A 19505-nucleotide genomic window follows, 5' to 3' on the forward strand; every position below is an offset into this window, starting at 1 on the left:
TCTCCATATGAATAAACAACTACACCATCATAGGCCGCCCTCACATAGGAATGAATATACTGAACCCTTCAATCATAAACCTATCATAAGAAAAAACTAAACCGTTCGTGTTTGGGAAAACTGATCCGTTGGATGGATTGGGCCCCCTTGAAAATCGATCGAGATCAGCTAGGACAATCGAATTGGAACAGTTAATTGGACATAGGTTGGAAGCGGTTCAATCGGCCTAACCGGTAAACCGGTCTAACCATGCAAGTCTCGAGAGATCAAAAAAGTGTTAAAAAAATATAAAAATAAATTTAATAAAATATATTTAAAGCATGATTAAACAAAGCATCCAAATGAAGTTGAAAATTAATTAAAAATAGACTAAAAAATCAATTTGTACCCGGGAGTATTTTGAAATTTTTCAAAAAAAGATAAAAAAAATGTAAAAATAAGTATTCATGGCCAAAACAATTTTCAATCTTTGCCAAATGAAAAATATTAAAAAATACATTACAAACAAAAACCTTTATTTTTTGAGATTTTATATGAACTTTTTAATTTTTTTTTAAAATACCTTGCCTATTTAACCGAGCTAACTAGGTGGTCAAAATTTGAACCACCTGATTTTTACTATACTGGGATAAGTGGATAGGTTGTCTGAATCAGTGACCTAATTGAATGAATTGACAAAAGAAAATAAAAAATAGAGAAACAATAATTAAAAAAATAAAAGTGGGACCAAATTGGGTGAATTCTTAACAAAACCAAACAGTGGGGCCGGATCCAAATATATTGTGGGAATGTCCCACCAATTCCCAATCCAAATTGAAATGCTGAATGGGATCCGGATTATCGTTATTTCAAAACACAAGGAATAAAAACACTGCCATTCTTAACTTGGTCTATCCAAGTGCAAATAAATTAATATACCATGTAGCTAATGGTGGCAATGGGCCATGCCTAGGACGGCCCAAACCCTGGGCCCGGCTTGAATAGAAACAAATGAAAAAATAAATAAATGAAAAAACAAGGAAAAAGAGGCCGGCCACCACTGGCTCTAGCCTAGCCACGTAGGCCCTACTGTTTTAGTCAGGTTGACCGAGCAGGGCTGGCCACACGCCCTACGGCGAGACCTACATGTGGCAAGGTTTTAAAATCAAGTTCGGTGGCCCATATTAAGCATCTAGATTTTCGATCCGATTCAACAGATCTGCAATTTAGATAAGCAATCCAATTTTCCAAACCAGTCACAAAAGGCCAGACTGTCTATGCTTCCCCTATAGCATAAAACTCGTATGTTTCCTTTATCCATCCGTCTTATTCTAAATGGAGGGGCTAAGAATGTCCCAATCACAATGCCACATCTTTATACTATTTTATTTTTTATTTATAAACTATATTGATAATAAATTTACACCAAATTTTGTACGTCCAATCTTTTATTAAACTCGTACCAATGAAAAATATAAAAAAAATATTTCTAATAAAATAAAATTATTAAAATTTGATCATTATATTTTATCGAAAATTAATTTTAATATTTTTTATAGATACGTCCCGTGAGAAAAACTCAATAAGAAGATGATATATACCAGATTTCATATTCATACAACTTATACAAAAAAACTAAAAATAAAATATTTGAAAATGTCATATTCAAACAATTTATATAAAAAAACTAAAAATAAAATACTTGAAAATGTCATATTCACACAATTAATATAAAAACACTAAAAAAAGAATAAATGCCGGATTTAAGATCGGTGAGTGGCGGCGGCTATTTAAATGAGTAAAAGTAGGGACCAAAAGATTTTCAAAAACATCCCGGGCCAAAAACTTTTCGAAAAAAGCGGGATTGGGGCGTGCTCTAATGTTCACTAACCCACAGATATTCCAAACATCTAACGAGATTCACACAGCCCTAGACCGCTCGGCTCTTGACCATCCTTTGTACGGTCATATGAGAATAAACAAAACCTCGGTCACAAATTTGAATTTGAATTTATAGGGGTGCGCCAGGCCCATGCCGCAGTGCTACGCACGGTCGACGCTCAAGGGACCCACTAGCAAGCTAGCGAGGTGGTCCCTCCCCCACTAAAAAATTAATTTAATATCATGTGGCCCGATGGGCCACGTATCAGATATTAAACTGATAAGAACAGATACTACACTTGATCTTAGCCAAAAGGCCGAGAAAGGTATGCCATTCCATGTCAGCCCGACAGCATTTTATAGTGATCCTTTCGCAATAACCCCATCTCTCTGGACGATGTGGGACTAAAACGGAAAGAAAAACAATATTAAGTGTTTGGGTTTTTCCCTTGATCAAAAGAAAGCTGATTGTATTATTTGTATCTTACAACCGCGTCTATGGAATTAAGGCCCAACTTTCTCTCTCTACCACTCTTTACTGGCATGACAGTCTCTCTCTCCGGTGTACATTAAGTAGTATACGAAAAATGCCAGGATTTCTCTCTAACGAGCATAACAGGCTTCCCCCTCTCTCTCCTCTTTTGAACAGTTCTCTCTCTCTCTCTCCTGTCTTGCTTTTGTTGGAGTCTTTTCATGCTCAGACATTCTCTCTCTCCAGTGATTTTGCTAAATCTCTCTCTCTCTCTCTACCCCCATGCCAGATGTTTCAGCCCTCTCTTTCTAGAGGTTGATGCCATGTCCCTGGATTACAAGCGTCTCTCCCCTCTCTCTCTCTCTTTATCTCTCTTTCTCTCTCTATGATTAATTTTTCTCGAGTTTGCTAGAAATTGGATAAGCACTATAAATAATCGCACTGGGTCGTTGGGTTTTCGTTCTCATGCGTGAGACAAGTGCAGTGTAAACATTCTCGACAAGACATAAATTCCTCTTAGTTTTTCCCTGTTTCTTTTGAAAATGCATGTTGATATTGAACATTTTCCAGGTCAAGATTGAGTAATGGAAGCAGGGGATAAGGATGATAGTGAAAAAATTGAGGATTTTAAAGGGGATTTGGTTAACCATGCAGCTTTAATAAAGAGCAAAGCCTTGTTTCTTAAGAAGCTTGAAGAGTTCCATAAATCTTCTTCGACGAAGCTAATGTGAGTGTTAATCCCCTGTTTCAGTTGAGTTTTTTAGTCTACCCTGTTTCAGTTGAGTTTTTTAGTCTATTTCCTATTTTATACTGAATTTTACTTTGAAATTCCCTACTTCGATTTACATAGAGATAAGCTTTGAGCAAATTCATTAATTGCTTTTTTATCTTCTCCTCTTTATGCTTTGAGCATCTGTTGAATTCCAGCGCATGCTTTGGCTTAGAAACCACATTTTCCCTATTTTATTCTTTTTTATTTAACTTTAGCTTCTTTCTATAGAGAGAGAAAACATATGCTTGCCATTAATAACACTTCTAAAGTGAATCAAATTTTCATATGTAATGTGCTTTGTAGGTGAACTAATTGCTCTTTAATTTGAGGAAAATGGTTCATTCTTTTGACTTGTGATGAGAAAAGCTATTTACTGTTTATGCTTTGACAGGATCGATATCGGAGGGACCATATTGGACTTGCACGTGTTTTACAAAGAAGTAACGGCAAGAGGAGGGCTTGTTCAGGTTCATATTGTATCCTTTCTCTACCAATTTGATTTTTGTGTGCATTCTTTTGCCTTTAGCATAGGTGAATATAGGCATTAATATTTCTTAAAGTTCCACTGTGGATGCTCATAGTTGGAATTTTGCTTGAAATTTCAATGATTCTTCTCACTTGGTAAACTTCTATAAGCTGGAGCTCTTTTCTGCATGTATGGGGCTTAATCATAGTCTTTCTTGCCACTTTTGTGTGCATGAATGCATATGATACAAAACATATACAAGGAAATGTTATGTATACATTTCTTTTGTTTTATGATTACTAATCCATTTTCATTCTGATAAATAGTATCATCATATGCTATTTATTTGATTTGAGACTATGGTTTTCTAGTTTTCAACTTCTCTTTCGTTTATGTGCTGTAAACATATCTTAATAGAACCCTGACATTCAGCATGCTTATGCAAGAGTACTATCAGGGCTAAATACCCTAAGGCCAATAAAAGGGAAGAAATTTGTTTTATCCATCTTCCGGTGACTCGCCCGAGCCCACTCGGACTCCGTCGAGTTATTTGGACTTGCCCTTCTTTCACTATGAGGTTACCCAGCCTTGTACTGCCCTGCACAAGCACCCTTGACTTGGACTTTTCATGGGATCCAATAAATGGAGCTCTTATTGAGCAACATCTAATAAGGAAATGGATATTTCCATTATTTTCTACCATAAGAGACCCATATCTTTGCAACTTCCAAATAATGTGAGGAAGGCCTAAAGTGTGATTTTTTAGAATATTTGTCAATATGAGTGCACCAGTTGGTTCCATGATTGTTTCTTTTGATTTTTTTTAACGATAGTTTGGTAAAAATGAAACAGATTTGAATAAATAAGCATACAAGTACAGCTAAGATTAGATGATTTTTGCACATTTCTTTTATTGATAAATACATGATTGTCGCATAATATGAATAATACCTCTGTGGAATAGAAATGTTAAAGTTGATGGTTTTGTGGATCTTGGATCTTAGTATATTAATAATTGGTTAATTAAATTCAAACAAATGTGTTTGAACTGAAAAGCTGGATTTACTACAGAGAAGCTCAACATGTGCTCTTGGCCTCTTGCAGCCAATGAATATTCTTCATTTCCATGATAGAGCCAATGAGCTCGCTACCTGATTATGGTTAACTTTGGTTCCTTTATTTTGTTTTGGCTTTGAGCAGTGGCGTTTGGAATCCACCTTTTAAGTTGTTTGTATAATGGACTTTGATTAATAGAGTATGACTAGTTATTTACAGGTAATGCATGAAATTGTTGGAGGAATTTAGTAATTGATGAAGAAGATATTGAGCAAAGTCACATTCTCATGAGAACAAGCCTCCTAGAGACTTTAAGGATTGGAAAATAAGCAATCACCTTTGGAACTATGAATTATTGCAACTTGTCAAAGCATGTGTAGCTTCTAATCCTCTATGCTTGATAGCGTCATGTATTGCACCTTTTTGTGTTTGTTTTAATGATGGTTACCTGGGACTATTTAGCGCATTATTTACCTCTTGGAAATGACATATTGATATTTTTAAGGAGAATTTAGTGAGATATAATTCTTTTCTAAACTTTCAGGTCATCAGAGATGGAAAATGGACTGATGTTGCATCAATGTTGGGACTAGCAGAAAAGATTCCTAACCCCTCTTTTCCTCTGCGGAAGCATTATGTGGACCTTCTCTATCATTTTGAAAGGGTATACTACTCTGGAACGCAAGGGGAGGTTGCAGAACCACCTGGTAAGAAGACTTTTCTGATGAATTTGGTTTTGGAAACCCAAAAATGCCAGTGGTCAAGGATCACTACCGACATGCACTGTTTATGTAAATTACAGAATTACTGCTTGTTGGTAAAGAAAGATGGCATTACTCTCAGGGTATGTGATAAATGATGGAACATGTAAACTATCAGATTTGTATTCTAATGATGATAATAGGTTACCCATCTCAGATAAGTGTTGGATGTGCCTTACTACTGGGGATGGAGTTGAGAGAGTTATTCAAGAAGTTAGTTATCCTTGTACAATTGCAAGAACGCTTGACTTCATCTTTCTGATGCAATGAAGTGGGCTTAGTCATGGATACAATTTGCCTGAAGATCGAGATAGCTTCTTTTGGGGAGAGAGAGAGAGAGAAAGAGAGCCCCTCTGGGGGTGTTGGGGAAGGGGAGGGGTTTGTATACTACAAAACTTCCCTGATTATGTACTGAGAATGCTTTGAATTTTTTAAACAATGATGCAGGACGTTTTCTCCATCATAGTCCTGACAGGAAAACAGATGTGTATCAACTCTTCGAGGATGAGCAGAAATCAACTGTGAAAGGGAACTATCAAAACTATACAGGTCAAATAATGTTAATTCATTTATCGAGTGCATAATACCCTGTTAAGTACACGCTGCATTTTTTAAAATAAACGTGGAAAGGGCCTTGCAAAAAAATTTGGCATAGTTTGGTCTGTTTTGATTATATGATCAGTTTCTTAGTTATTTTCCTGATCTTTATATTTTTAGGTTTTTTCTATTAATTTATGCAGATCTCTGTGTAATCACCTCCTCCCATATTGCTTTGTTTTTAACTTCCTAAGTTTATTGCTTATTTCAAAACTTGATTTTGCTGGGCTGCTGCATAGGATACAGACACTCTCACCCTCATGCATCGATTTGGACTACAACCCATCTTTCATTTTGTTTCAATTTCTTGGATCTGTTTTCTTCATTTGAATTCATTAAGTAATGAATTTATCTCTTCTTCCTTGTGTATATTCAGAAGATCCCAGTACCTTTATAGGGAAAACAGTAACAGGGGAGATCAAAATGAGAACTGAAGATGGTTACATTGTGACCATGACTGTTGGCTTAGAAAAGCTCAATGGGTTTCTGTATTTTTTCCGTGAGAGTGGAGGTGAACAGATGGCCATCATCCCTGGTCTAATGGGTGGCGTAAATTCTCTTTCCAGTTCCAAGCCCATAGAAGTCACTGTAAAACCTCATACCAATCAAAGGGCAAGTTCTGGAGTGAAGAGAGAGACTGTTAAGAAAGACCCAAATGCTCCTAAAGGTGCAAGAACTTGCTTCCAAATATTCTATGGAGAGGAGTGTGCTCGATTGAAAGAGACGCAGGTACCAGTCGGGAATACGCGGAGAATGGTTGCTGATGCGTGGAATTCTCTCTCTGAACATGAACGGCAGGTACATACCTTTCCTCTGTTGCATGAAATCCTCACTGGAAAAGGAAAATAACTGATGGTGTTTGCCTTTCTGGAGTAATGTGCACCACATGCTACATTGGATTATCATATTCTTTCCTGTGATAGCAATCGGGGGTTTTATTTTGTTATAATAGAAAACATTTGAAAAAATCAATTTCAACTGACAGAGCAGCTGTCCCTAATGATGAATGGCATGTTTCATTCAGCTAGACTGCTGTTATGTTTTAAGAGACTAGAATGGGATACCAGCTTCATTTTCTTTCTTTCTTGATAGTTATGCTGCAAACCTTTCATTATTGAGAATGAGAGGAGGAATTCAAGAGAAAATTTATGATCTGGACATCCTGATAAGATGGTTGCCAAAACTAGGAGACCAGATTGTTCCTGTCTTCCAAGGTCTTCATAAACATATGAAGACTATTCAAAGCAATAATACATATAGAAAGCCATAGTCGTGCTACTATTTTCATTTCCTTTTATCTGAAATCCTCTGGTTCCTCATCTCAGCCATATCACGAAAAGAGCGGGCACGACCGAGAGAGGTATAAACAAGAAATGGCAGCGTACATGGAACTTCAGAAATCACAAGCCAAAAGCTCTGTTCTCATTGAGGGGCAGCAAAAAGAAGATGATGAAGTGTATATCCCATGCTACGATTGCCCAATTCAAGAGAGTAAGGATGGCGACCGCCATGTTTCTGTTGAAACTCAGGGCCACACAAACGACCGAGCCAACCCTCACCATATGGTTGATGAAGCTGAGCTACTCAATGACCGGAATCGATACCCGGAGATCCCAGAAAATGGGTTCGAGAGCATGTTGTTCGATGATAATATTTTGATCTGATTCATGGGTGTCTTCTCAAGAGCTGATGGTCAATTTTTTGAAGAAGAACAACTTGGGTTGAAGGGGAAGGTTCTGACCCCATGGATTTCTTATGAATTTTCAATTTTGAAAAAACGCAGAGCATGGGTTTTTGAAGGGTTCTTTGGGTTGCAATCTGAAAGTGTTTATTGTATAGAATTGTGTACAAAGTCGTTTTGGGCATTATGTGTTGCACACGTAGGGTGTGATGGAGACGGTTTATCTTTTTGCTCAAATGGGAAAAAGTAGAACAAGGCTTATCCATGAAGCTTGATGAGCGTATTGTCTTTTTTTTCAAATGGGAAACTAGGAAATATTTTTTTGCATTTTTCTGCAATATTATTACGCATTGCACATACTTTGCAAACTGAAAGAGGGAGAGGGAGAGAAAGAAAGATGCAAATCGCATCTGGGATATTCTCAAGTATGGGGTTAATCTAAATTTTTATTTATTTTTTTTTTATAAGGGGCATGGATATAATTTTTTGGAAAAAATTTGTACAGATCACTAATTCTTCATCTTATTTCACGGTAGATCCTCTTTTTAATTTTTTTTTCAAGTGGCATAAAAAAAACTCTCGAGTATTTCATTGTAGCTCATCATCTCCTTTTTCATGTTTATTCACTTTTGGCTACAAAAACTAGCTCTAATAAATTGTTTTATTCCATCATAATCTAAAACCTTTTTTAACCCAGTTTTACACTTTTAGTACCTAAGTGATTGAGATGGAATAAAACAATTTATTGGAGCTATGGTCAAAAGTTAATAAATGTGGGAGAGACGAGATGAAGGGGTACGGTGAAATACTCAAGGTTTTTTTATGTCGCATGAAAGAAAAATAGAAAGAGGGTTTATTGTGAAATAAGATGGAGAATTAGGGGTCTGTACGAAATTTTTTCTAATTTTTTTTATGAGTAGTTTATATGCAAATTTTAAAATTTTATTTTAAGATAAAATATGAAATGATCCACTTATATGTGGAAATTATAAAGAAGTTCGGTCATCTTATTTTTATTTTTATTTTCAAAATTACCTTACGGTCAACCTGATAAAATTGAGGGGTAATTTTGAAAAAAATAGAAAAAAATGGGTTGATCAACCTTCTTTATACTTTCTATATATAGACAGACTATTTTGTATTTTACTTAAAATTTTAAGGGTAAGCTTTTTATGCTTCTTCTATAGCATAGAAGTTCTATCCTCCCCTTTATCCAACCGTCCATTCTGAATGGACGTCCCAATCACTATTATGAATGAATATCCCAATCACTAAGATTGCCTCAATTATAATGTCACATCTTTACACTATTTTATTTTTAATTTCTTTTCTATAAACTATTTTGACACCAAATTTTGGACGTCCATTCTTCTATTAAACTCGCACTAGCGAAAAATATAAAAAAAAAAAGTTTCAATAAAATAAAATGTTCAAAATACCTTTGAAATCTTCAAGGGGTATTTTGGTCATTATATTTTATCGAAAAATTATTTTTAATATTTTTTATAAGTGCGTCCCAATGAGAAGATGGCACATACCAAATTTTATATTAATACAATTTATATAAAAAAAACTAAAAATAAAATACTTTGAGATGTCAGATCTAAGATCAAACGGTGAGTGGCTCTCTTGATCAAAATTGGACGGTTGTATGATAGGGGGGATAGAAATTCTATGTTGTAGGGGAAGCATAAAATTTTTTTCCAAATTTTAAAGATTATACGTAAATTAGGCATGAGGGGTAAAAAGGTATTTAGTTATAATTTAATTAGTTTCCTATTGACATGGAAGCGGGGGGTTAAAGATTTCAATTCAAATAAAAAAAAGATACGGTTACATGAGAGAGATATTGACTCGGGGGAGAGAGAGAGTCTATTTTTATGTTTGTTTTTTTTAATTGTCTTGTATTTAAAGTCTAACCTTCCACTTAGATTTGTAGAGAGTTTTTTAATGAATGAAGCTTTTTTCTGTTTTCTTATGGTTTAATTTACAAACATCTTTTGTCCTCATCTATTGGATATTTGCTTGTTTAATATTAAAAGAAGACATAATTTAATTTTCTGGATTCTTTTTACATCATTTGATATTAGAGCTAGGTTTGAGAATGGTTAGCGATTACGATGGCTGGTCATAGAAGTCACAACTATAGGAATGCTGAATATGACTAAATATACAAAGTCAACTTGACATAGATGGTTGAAAAGTCGTTGTAAAAAGATAAATTGCGACAACGCACATCAAACAATATAAGATCTACGGTGTTAGCTCCATATTATGCGAGCTCTTATGTAGATTGGCATAAATCATAATGCGACTCTAAGTGGGAACAACCTGATGTTATACTTGATTGAACTTATGGGTTCGATGCACGACAATATCGATCAGAGCGTGAATGAAGAGAAAAGTTGGGTAATCGACAATCCCAAAAACGATGTCATTGGCGTAGAGGAATAGACCAAACACAGTGCCAAGACAAACTAAGAAATAATTTTACCGTATACATATCCACTACTTAAGCAGGATCATCGCAGCTTAGGAAACTGACACCTCCAACTTAAAGAGTTATTGCTGCTAAATAAAATTACGACATGAGCAACACACAAGTGTACAAATAGAGATATGTGGTCTCTTGACCCAAATAAACTCAAAATTTATAACATAAATAGCATATGAATTAGATAGTACAAATTTTTGCTTCATGCCTCAAGATAAATTAGCTTCCATGATTACTACAAAAGTCTCAAGGCTAAGTTCTAACTTAGATGGCTCTTCAAAATCACCTCCAAATAGTCGAAGAACCGCTGAATTTGGGTTCAATCCAATGGATTTGTTTGGTTCGTCGAGTAGCTGACTTGCCATGATCAGCAAGTTTCAAGGGTATGTGATGATGACCTTGGGGAGCCATCAATGTTTTCGAGGACCATGGAAACTTGGGCCTCTTCAAGTTATGAGTCAATTCTTTCAAGGGTTTAAGGATAAGTCTAAACCATTGTCTTTGTCTATTTATCAATACACACTATTTGGATCTAGTTCCGGATCTGGCCCCTATCCGACCCGTTCTCACCGAGATGGGTGACTTGTAGAAAGACTTCAAAGCAATTGGTTTCTTTTATGGGATTGTATATAATGGGAGCATTTATCATTAATACAAGGAGGTCACAATTATTTATGACCATCCGATGTGAAATCGGTGTGATCTAGTTCGTAAAAATTTCTTTTGAACTTTGAGCTTAGTCAATGCAATAAATGTAACCATCCAATTTCACATCCAATTATCAAGATTAAATTGAACCATCTTGCACCAAAGATAAACATTCTCATTGTATACTTTTCTTCTTTTATACCGGGTGTGGTATCTATAAAGTTTAAACCTTAAACAAACCGATTAAGGGTACCTCCAAATTTTATTATAACATGTAGTTTTGGTGTAAAAAATTCTTAGAATTTGATTAGAATTTTTTTAAAATTTATTTTTATATCTAATTATAAAATTTTAAATTTCAAAAATAGTTAAAATCAAGTAGCATATGAAATCTTGAAAATGGACGGTCTAGATAATGTGCTGTTAGATGCATACACTATTTATAGGACTCAATCTTTTTTCTTTCATATTCATACATCTCGATGTCGAGATGATCATAGAGGGTTTTTCAACATTAAAACAATATTTTTTCAATGGATATTTGAGTTGTATATTTATTTCGGGAAAGGTTTATATACTTCTTCTACAGCATGGAAGATATGTGCTTCCCTTACCATCCAGCCGTCCAATTTTGATTAAGAGAGTCACTACTGTTTGATCTTAGATCCAACATCTCAAAGTATTTTATTTTTATTTATTTTTATACAAATTATATAGATATAACATTTTGTAGGTGCCATCATTTCATTGGGACGCACCTATAAAAAATATTAAAATTAATTTTTGATGAAATATAATGATCAAAATACCCTTTTGAAATTTTCAAAGGTATTTTGATCATTTTATTTTATTAAAAATATTTTTTTTATATTTTTCACTAGTGCGAGTTTAATAGAAGATTGGATATATAAAATTTGATGCCAAAATAGTTTATATAAACAAATTAAAAATAAAATAATATAAAGACTGTGATATTGTAATTGAAGCAATTTTAGCCCTCCCTTCATAAAGGAGAGTTGGATAAGAGAAAGTATATAAGTTTTGTGGTGTACGAAGTTTCTTTTTTGTTTTTTTGTTTATTTTTTTTAAAAAAAAAACGTTTACCGCTCATTATCGTAAAATCCCATAGGGTACACGTGCCAATTTAGAACGGACACATGTGCCAATTTAAAATATAGAAAGCTTGCCCATTTATAACGTAAACTTTGTCCTTTGTGCTTTTCCTTGGTTTTCCGAAAAGAGAAAACGGAAGAAATTTCAGATAAATTCTGATGAGGTGGCCACGTCGTAACTACGGCACACGTCTCTAAAAATGCTGCAAAACCCACATCTCACTCCAAACCTCCCCCACCTTCTGGTTTTCCGGCCATTTCCAGTGTTTCCTGGCACTTCAACTGGTTTTTCCGGCAAAAGCGGTACAAATTTCTTCATAAACATGGCACCAACCTCCTCTGAAACCCTCATACTTATCGATCGCAAACCCAATGGAGTAGCCTGGATCACAATTAACAGGCCAAAATCCTTGAATTCTCTAACTAGACCCATGTTTGTGGACCTAGCTAGAGCTTTCAAGTCTCTTGATTCTGATGATTTGGTGAAGGTTATTGTGATTACAGGGTCAGGAAGGGCTTTTTGCTCTGGTGTTGATTTGTCAGCAGCTGAAGGTGTGTTTAAAGGAGATGTGAAGGATGTGGAGAATGATCCTGTGATTCAAATGGAGAGATGCAGGAAACCCATTATTGGGGCCATTAATGGCTTTGCTGTGACCGCTGGGTTTGAGATCTCTCTGGCTTGTGATATTTTAGTGGCTAGTACCGATGCCAAGTTTGTGGATACTCATACCAGGTGGGTGCCATTTTCTGTGATTTGAGGTATTTTTGTTATGGTTTCTTGATTCTTGGGGCTCACTCTATATCATGCGCCACACCATTTACAACCCCAAATCCCAGAAACCAGAATTGTTCTCTCTCTCTCTCAACACCCCCCCCCCCCCCCCCAAACCCAACGAGCACCATTTATAACCCCATATCCCAGACACCAGAATGGCTCTCTCTCTCTCTCAACACCCCCCCCAACCCAACGAGCACGATTTACAACCCCAAATCCCAGAAACCAGAATTGCTCTCTCTCTCTCTCTCCTCCCCCCCCCCCCCCCAACCCAACGAGCACCATTTACAACCCCAAATCCCAGAAACCAGAATTGCTCTCTCTCTCTCTCAACACCCCCCCCCCTCAACCCAACCCAACGCTCCCCCCCCCCCAACCCAACGATAAAAAAAATAAATTTTTTTTTCTCTGGAACTGGCTGGTGTATATCTTTTAGCTTTTAAATATCATGCTCTCTTTTAGTTTGTTTATGGTATCATATTTTCTTCGATATAATAATCCGCTGATCTCTTGCAAGGTTGCATTTTTCTTGGGTTTGTGGAGTTGCCAGTTTCTCTTTTGAGTTTCAACAAGCACCACATAATTTTATCAGTGTAGACAATCCCAGTTTTCAGTGGTGTGGGGTCATTCATGAAGCCATTAGAGGAAATATGGGGAATACTGAGGATACAAGAGTGGATTGGGGCATATAAAATTGGATATATAGGATATTGTTCTTGGCAAAGCCACCCCTTAGGTTCAATTCCCGTGGTCCCTAAAACCCACCTCATAGACTCAGCTAATCCAGTGTACATATTCATCAATGTCCCTGTAAATGATAAAAAGTAGCTGTGCACAAGGATTCCTTGTCATAGAATCATAGAAGGCAAATGCATTTTGAGTCCAAAGTTTGATGGAAGTTAACAATCCTATACATGAGGAGTGCCTTTTGGCTTTAGATGTAATGATTATAAGTTTCAGGAATATGCATTTTGGATTTCATAATCATTTGATTGTGTCAAAAATTGATGGATAAAAACGAAGTAAAGAATCAACTGGTAAGTGAGCAAAAAATGTAACAGCTGGATTCCATGGTAGAAAGCTGCGATTTGTGGTGGGGTCGTGAATAGCAGAATTCCAATAAACACTATTAGACTGACTCCCACGCTGCTATGGTGAAGTTATTCATACCAATGTGTATGTCTTCATTTATCATTCCCCAATTTAGAAGGACCATTGTCAAAGTATGGATATGTTGTGCATCAAATGCATGCCATTAAGAGGCACAGGGTTCTTCAATCCATCCCCTGATTGCCTATCAAGATAGGAGCAAATTATTAAATTTTTTTTAGATAACTTATGTTGTCATTGAACACAAATCCTTGTCGATGGTAGACAATACTCTTGCTTGAAGATGCATTCTTTTGTAAATTAGAATCCATAAAAAAAGCGAATTAAGTTTTTCTGAAAATTTGGCATGAAGAAGGAACTATACATGAAATCCCTGGCCTCTTAATAATCAGATACTTAAATTGAACTTCCATTGATCACAGCGGCCACCTAATTAAAACGGTTGTTATGAAAAACTTTGATTAGTGATGATAAACCTCTGAAGTTTTTTATTTGAGAAATAGGGTAACTCTATTAATGATAATAATATACTTGAAGGATTGCACCAAAGTCATGGATTTGGGACTAGAGTCGTCCGTTTTAAGAATGACATTTAGGAAGTGACAGGCTGCAAGAACATAGCAAGAGTAGATCTATGCAATTCCTGTTAGCTAAAACGGAAGCAAATGTAACTACAAGGATAAATTGGCAGATTAAGGCATACTCCAAGAGAGAAGAAGATTGTTTTAGGATAGCATCTTTCTTGTGGCATATCAGAGTCTTGTTGTCTGTTATGCTTTTTTAGGATTCACAGTTATTTTTACTGGTATAAAGGCTTTGGCTGAAGACATCTGCATGGATCTACTTGGTCAACATGTTGAGTATTTTGGTAGTACCAAAACTGAAAATGCTTGTTTTTGTGGTCTTAAAAATCTTCATGACTCAAGGCTGTTAGTGACCTTTGGTTTATTGAAAACGAGTATTATTTTCGCATGTAACTGATATAGTGGAAGTACAGTTATAGATTGAATTCATATCATGTGCCCCTCTTGGCAAAAGATTGAATTTATACACGTCGAAAGGCTTTTCAAAATGGAGTTTAGTGGAAGACATCTACCTGTAGCTACAAGATCAATATGTTGTACATGAAAGAAACCAAGTATGCAAACTGAAGATATCCTTTTATGTTTTTAAGAACCTTCCTAGCAAAAAGTTTCTTTTATGTTTCTCAAGGCTATATTGGTGAACTTGGTTTATTGAAAAGAAGCCTTTGCATTTTCAGCTGAGATAGTTAAAGTAGAGTTTTATATTATAAACATATCATTGATACCTTTTGGCAAAAGTCCTACATGTTGTGTGCATTAGGTGATAAACGAAGTCAAATTGCCTTTATGCAACATGGTGATAGCTCATGTCTAAGCTTTGTATTAGTCCTGATGTGTTCTTTCTTTAATAGCAGGTAGGGCTGGTAATGGTTCACCTGACCTGGCTTGGATAGGCCATGGCCTGGGCACTATATAACTGCTTTGCTTGGCCAGGCGCAGTCTGGAAATCCGAAGCCTGGTTGTATACAATTTAGTTTTAACATGTATAATTTATATGGAAGGGGGGGGTGGGGAAGAGAGAGATTTTGTGTTTTACATTTAAGAGAGAGATCTTAACTTTATCAAAGAGAGAGAGAGATTGAGTCTTATATGTACTATTGTTTTGATGATTTATTTTATATGTACGGAACGTTATGGCTCTTATATATACTTTAAAAGTGAAGAAATACACAACTAGTAGGTTGGCGCTTTAGTGGTTAGTGTGGATGTATGCTAGTGACATTTAGTTTGAATACCATCCCACCTATTTTATAATGCCTTCAAAACTTTAAAAGTGAAAACAAAAACTTGGGCTTTAAAAACTAAAACTCAGGCCATGACCTAATCCTACGCCCAGCCTAGCCAGGCTGGACCCATATTTGAGTGGCTCAAGCCAACTATTGACCTGAAGGGTTGGGCTGGGACCCTTAAGCTCGGTCTGGACTTGGGCTAGGCTTCTAGTTTACCAAGCTTGGCCAGGTCCAACCCTTGCTCTGCCAAATCTGGCACATGCCAGGCCTACTAGTAGGGTATGCATATAATGAAAATGTTAAAATATTTTAGAAATAAAAACTTGGGACTTGACTTAGCCCTAGGCCTTACCCAACTGGTCTTGATCCATATTTGGGTGGGTCCGGGCTAACTATATACTCAAAAGGGTTGGGCCAAGACCCTTGAGCCAGGGCTGGGCCTGGGCCAGCCTTCTAGTTTTTCAAGCTGGGTTCTAGCCAACCCTTGCCCTATCCAAACCCTGGTCCATTGCCAGGCCTAAGTAGTAGGATATGTATATAAATTCCAAATTTTGATGAATATGCCTAAATTATTGCTCTCCTTGTCTGGGCTTGGGCCAGGCCTTTAGTTTACTTGGCAGATCTAGGCCAACCCTAGCCCGGCCCATTGCCAGGACTACTAGTTGGGTGGGTATATAAGAACAGTGTTCAAATTTTCACGACTATGCCCAAATTACTGCTCTTCCTGAATTTGACGAGATGACCACGACTCCTTGACTTAGCTGAAATGACCTAAATAGCCCTTATGGAAGTGACCATTGTACCTTTTTTTTTTTTTACACAGGTTTGGGATATTTCCGTCATGGGGCCTCTCTCAGAAACTTTCTCGAATAATTGGGCCAAATAGGGCTCGTGAGGTTTCTTTATCCTGCATGGGGGTGAATGCTGTAAAGGCAGAGAAATGGGGTTTGGTTAACCATGTGGTGAGCGGAACAGAGCTCCTAAAGAAGGCCGAAGAAGTTGCAGAGGCCATTATTAAAAATGACGAGGGTATGGTTCTTAAGTACAAGGCTGTGTTAAATGCAGGACTTAACCTAAGCTTGGGTGATGCTCTTGCCCTTGAGAAGGTAACACCTTCTTTATTCTCTCAGTACGCTTTTGATCTTTTGATAAATTTGGGAAGGGCTTAAAGTTATGTTTCAGAAACTGAGTTGTTTTGGTAATGATATGCCATTCTGATTTCCAATGAATCATCTGGAATCTGCATTGTTACTTATGTTTTTTTCCTGTGAGAAAAGAAATGTTTACTTTTGGAAAGAGTTTATATAAGGTGTCAACCATCCAAAATCCATCAGAAAAGGTTGTTTTCGAACAATTCGACCTCAAGATGTATGGATATGGAAAAATAAATAAATGGTCTATTATGTAACACATTATCTAGACTGTCAGTTTTCAAGATTTTCATGTATTTGTAGATCTGCTCAATCTGCATCATTTTTTAAGTTTTAAATTTCATAATTAGCTGTGAAATAGATTTTCAGGTCATCATTGAAAATTCCGACACCAAAACATTTTTTATTAGGTTTGAAGGTGCGTCTTACTTGGATTGTTTAAAGGCCGACACTTTATGCAAACCGCACCTTTTACTTTTTTTGTATATTTGTTTTGAACCTTGGATAATTTGTGCACTGTTACACTAAGTAAATTGATTTGGAAAAATTAAAAAGAAACTGTGTCTAATTTTCTTTTCTATATTTTCTTCAAAAAATCTTCTGTGAACAACAAAAAAAATTTAACTTGCGCATATGCTCTCTCTCTCTCTCTCTCTCTCTCTCTCTCTCTCTCTCTCTCTCAATTTTGTATGGTGCATCCATTTTTGTATTATTTGGCATGTTGGGAATCATGTGAACAGGGACGACTTTGCTTTGAAAATTTTAGGAGTCTCTTTGGTTCTATCAGGAATCTAGTTGAAACCTGGGATCCATTGGAATAAGTAATTTGTGGTGAATTTGTATGAATTGATGTTTGGAGTTTTTCTTTTTCTCAGGAGAGGGCTTACAAATATTATGAAGGAATGAGCAAAGAGCAGTTCCAAAAGATGCAGAAATTCATCTCAGATCGAAGGTCAAAGCCTGCTTCGAAAATGTGAATGTTCTCTTATGTAAGGAAGGAATAATTAAGCTAGTCTGGCTTTAGGGCATTGGAGAGAGAGAGAGAGAGTAGAGGTCTAGAGTTTTTTTATTTTTTGGGTAATTCAGTGGGGAAGACAGGCCCCTACCCATTTTTTTCAATAGATTAAGAAGTTACATTTTAAACGTGTTGAAGGTGTTAGCAGTAATGGATACCACGATGTGGTAGTTAGGTGTAGGGATGCTACGACCGTGACTCAGCCCCTTTCCTGAGGTTTATAGTTCAAACCAGAGTATTTAACTTCTCTCTCTGATAAATAAAGTTGTTGTCCAGTGACTCCATCCCACACATGGGGGAAAAGGGGGACATGTAGCCTGAGAAATTGAAGAGACTAATGACCATAATAAGAGAAGTTTTTAAACTCAGGCCAGTGAGTGGTGTAAATGTTCTTCCATTGATGATTGAATATATAGTGCAAAACAGGCTACAGCAATGGAAACCTCAACATTCAGGTTTCTTTTCTTTTCAATAATTAAATTAGGGGAATGATCCTATGTATTTTAAAATACATAATAACAGTATATTGCAGTTTTCTTACCCTTTCTTTAAGAAAAATACTTTTGTATCTTTTTACACTCTTTCTACCCTGCGCCTCTTCTCTCTCTCTCCACCCTTCCTATTTTCTCTCTCCTTTCCTATTCTCTCAATCTGCACCTTTAACCTCAAAATCATGGCATCGCCATTAAAAGAATAAGGAGAATCACGGTGTCTTCATTAAAAGAATCAGGGGAGGGAAAACAAGTATTTGGCCTTCGTCCAAGAAACTTGAAGGCCTTTCTATTGTCAGATGAGATAACAGTAGGGATTTTTGCTTGTGCTTGAATTAGTGGTTGGAATATGGACACCTGAAAATCTCTGCTTGTGCTTGAATTAGTGGTTGGAATATGGTCATCAGAAAATCTTGATAATGGGTTCAATGCTTCGTCAATGGCCATCTCTTGATCCATCTGATATGGTGGGTTGATCTGAAAGATATGCCCGGCCCTCATGCTCGGAGCTCTTTTTTTTCTCACCTTCCTCCACAAAATAGAACCACATATTTTCCCATTATTCACCTTCTCTCTCCCAAATGAGTTGAAACCAGGATTTTGCTGGTTTTTTTCATTTCTTTGTGGGTTTTTTTATTGCTCGTTTATATGCTCTTTCTTGTTAGAAAGGGCGAAGAGACATCTTGCTAGAAACAGTAAAAATGGTTTCCCTAAAAACCTAAGATTGGCTCCCAACTTAATAGGCTCACATATCTTTATTATTTAGCAGAAGAGGCTTACATATCTTTATCATTGAGCAGAATGGACGGTTTAAAATTACCATACACCTCAACATGTCGTATTCTTTTTTCTTGTTGATTTAGATCATTTGCAATTTGGCCGCACACCTCAACATGTCGTATTCTTTTTTCTTATTGATTTAGATCATTTGCAATTTGGCCTGGCTTTAAGTGTGAAGGACACTCCTCAGATTGGCCCTTTTAGAGTGGGCATCTGGTTCTTCCCACCCTTGTGGATTTTGACTTCACTGTCCCTTCTTATGCATGTTGCCTATGCCTTAACAGTCAAAAAGTGAAGCTATTCTTGCAGTCATTCAGGGAACTCTGATACCTAATTCAACCTTTCGAATGTTTGTTCAGTCATCAAGCATATCTCTCCCTCCATCTCTCTCTCTTGGGGGTTCAGCTTTGAAGCAATCAAGCTATGTGACATTGTGATGCAAAAGGATCTT

The 19505-nt window shown here is 36.4% G+C and overlaps 2 protein-coding genes and 1 non-coding gene across 4 annotated transcripts; 2 read left to right on the forward strand and 1 right to left on the reverse strand.

Annotated features, from left to right (window-relative positions):
* Nucleotides 1-1993: 1993 nt before the first annotated feature.
* Nucleotides 1994-2190, reverse strand: LOC148783382 (U2 spliceosomal RNA). Its single transcript, XR_016050764.1, has one exon. It is a non-coding gene; the product is annotated as a U2 spliceosomal RNA (small nuclear RNA).
* A 125-nt stretch (nt 2191-2315) lies between these two features.
* LOC18431272 (high mobility group B protein 9) lies at nt 2316-7931 on the forward strand. Of its 2 annotated transcripts, XM_006841398.3 has the most exons (7): nt 2316-2817; nt 2903-3059; nt 3496-3571; nt 5171-5333; nt 5835-5936; nt 6361-6782; nt 7310-7931. In XM_006841398.3, exons 2-7 carry the CDS (start codon nt 2917-2919, stop codon nt 7646-7648), a joined length of 1245 nt encoding a protein of 414 aa, XP_006841461.1. In that variant the 5' UTR covers nt 2316-2817; nt 2903-2916; the 3' UTR covers nt 7649-7931. The 2 variants fall into 2 exon arrangements, with proteins under 2 accessions (XP_006841461.1, XP_088715012.1); XM_088858886.1 differs by having other exon boundaries at nt 2580-3059.
* A 4169-nt stretch (nt 7932-12100) lies between these two features.
* ECHIA (enoyl-CoA hydratase/isomerase A) lies at nt 12101-18151 on the forward strand. The gene is made up of 3 exons (XM_006841397.4): nt 12101-12652; nt 16441-16723; nt 17644-18151. Exons 1-3 carry the CDS (start codon nt 12120-12122, stop codon nt 17743-17745), a joined length of 918 nt encoding a protein of 305 aa, XP_006841460.1. The 5' UTR covers nt 12101-12119; the 3' UTR covers nt 17746-18151.
* The last annotated feature ends 1354 nt before the right edge of the window (nt 18152-19505 follow it).

The sequence above is a fragment of the Amborella trichopoda genome, chromosome 2 (assembly GCF_054954075.1).
Source record: "Amborella trichopoda isolate Santa Cruz 75 chromosome 2, AtrichopodaSantaCruz75HAP2 v2.0, whole genome shotgun sequence".
NCBI lineage: Eukaryota > Viridiplantae > Streptophyta > Magnoliopsida > Amborellales > Amborellaceae > Amborella > Amborella trichopoda.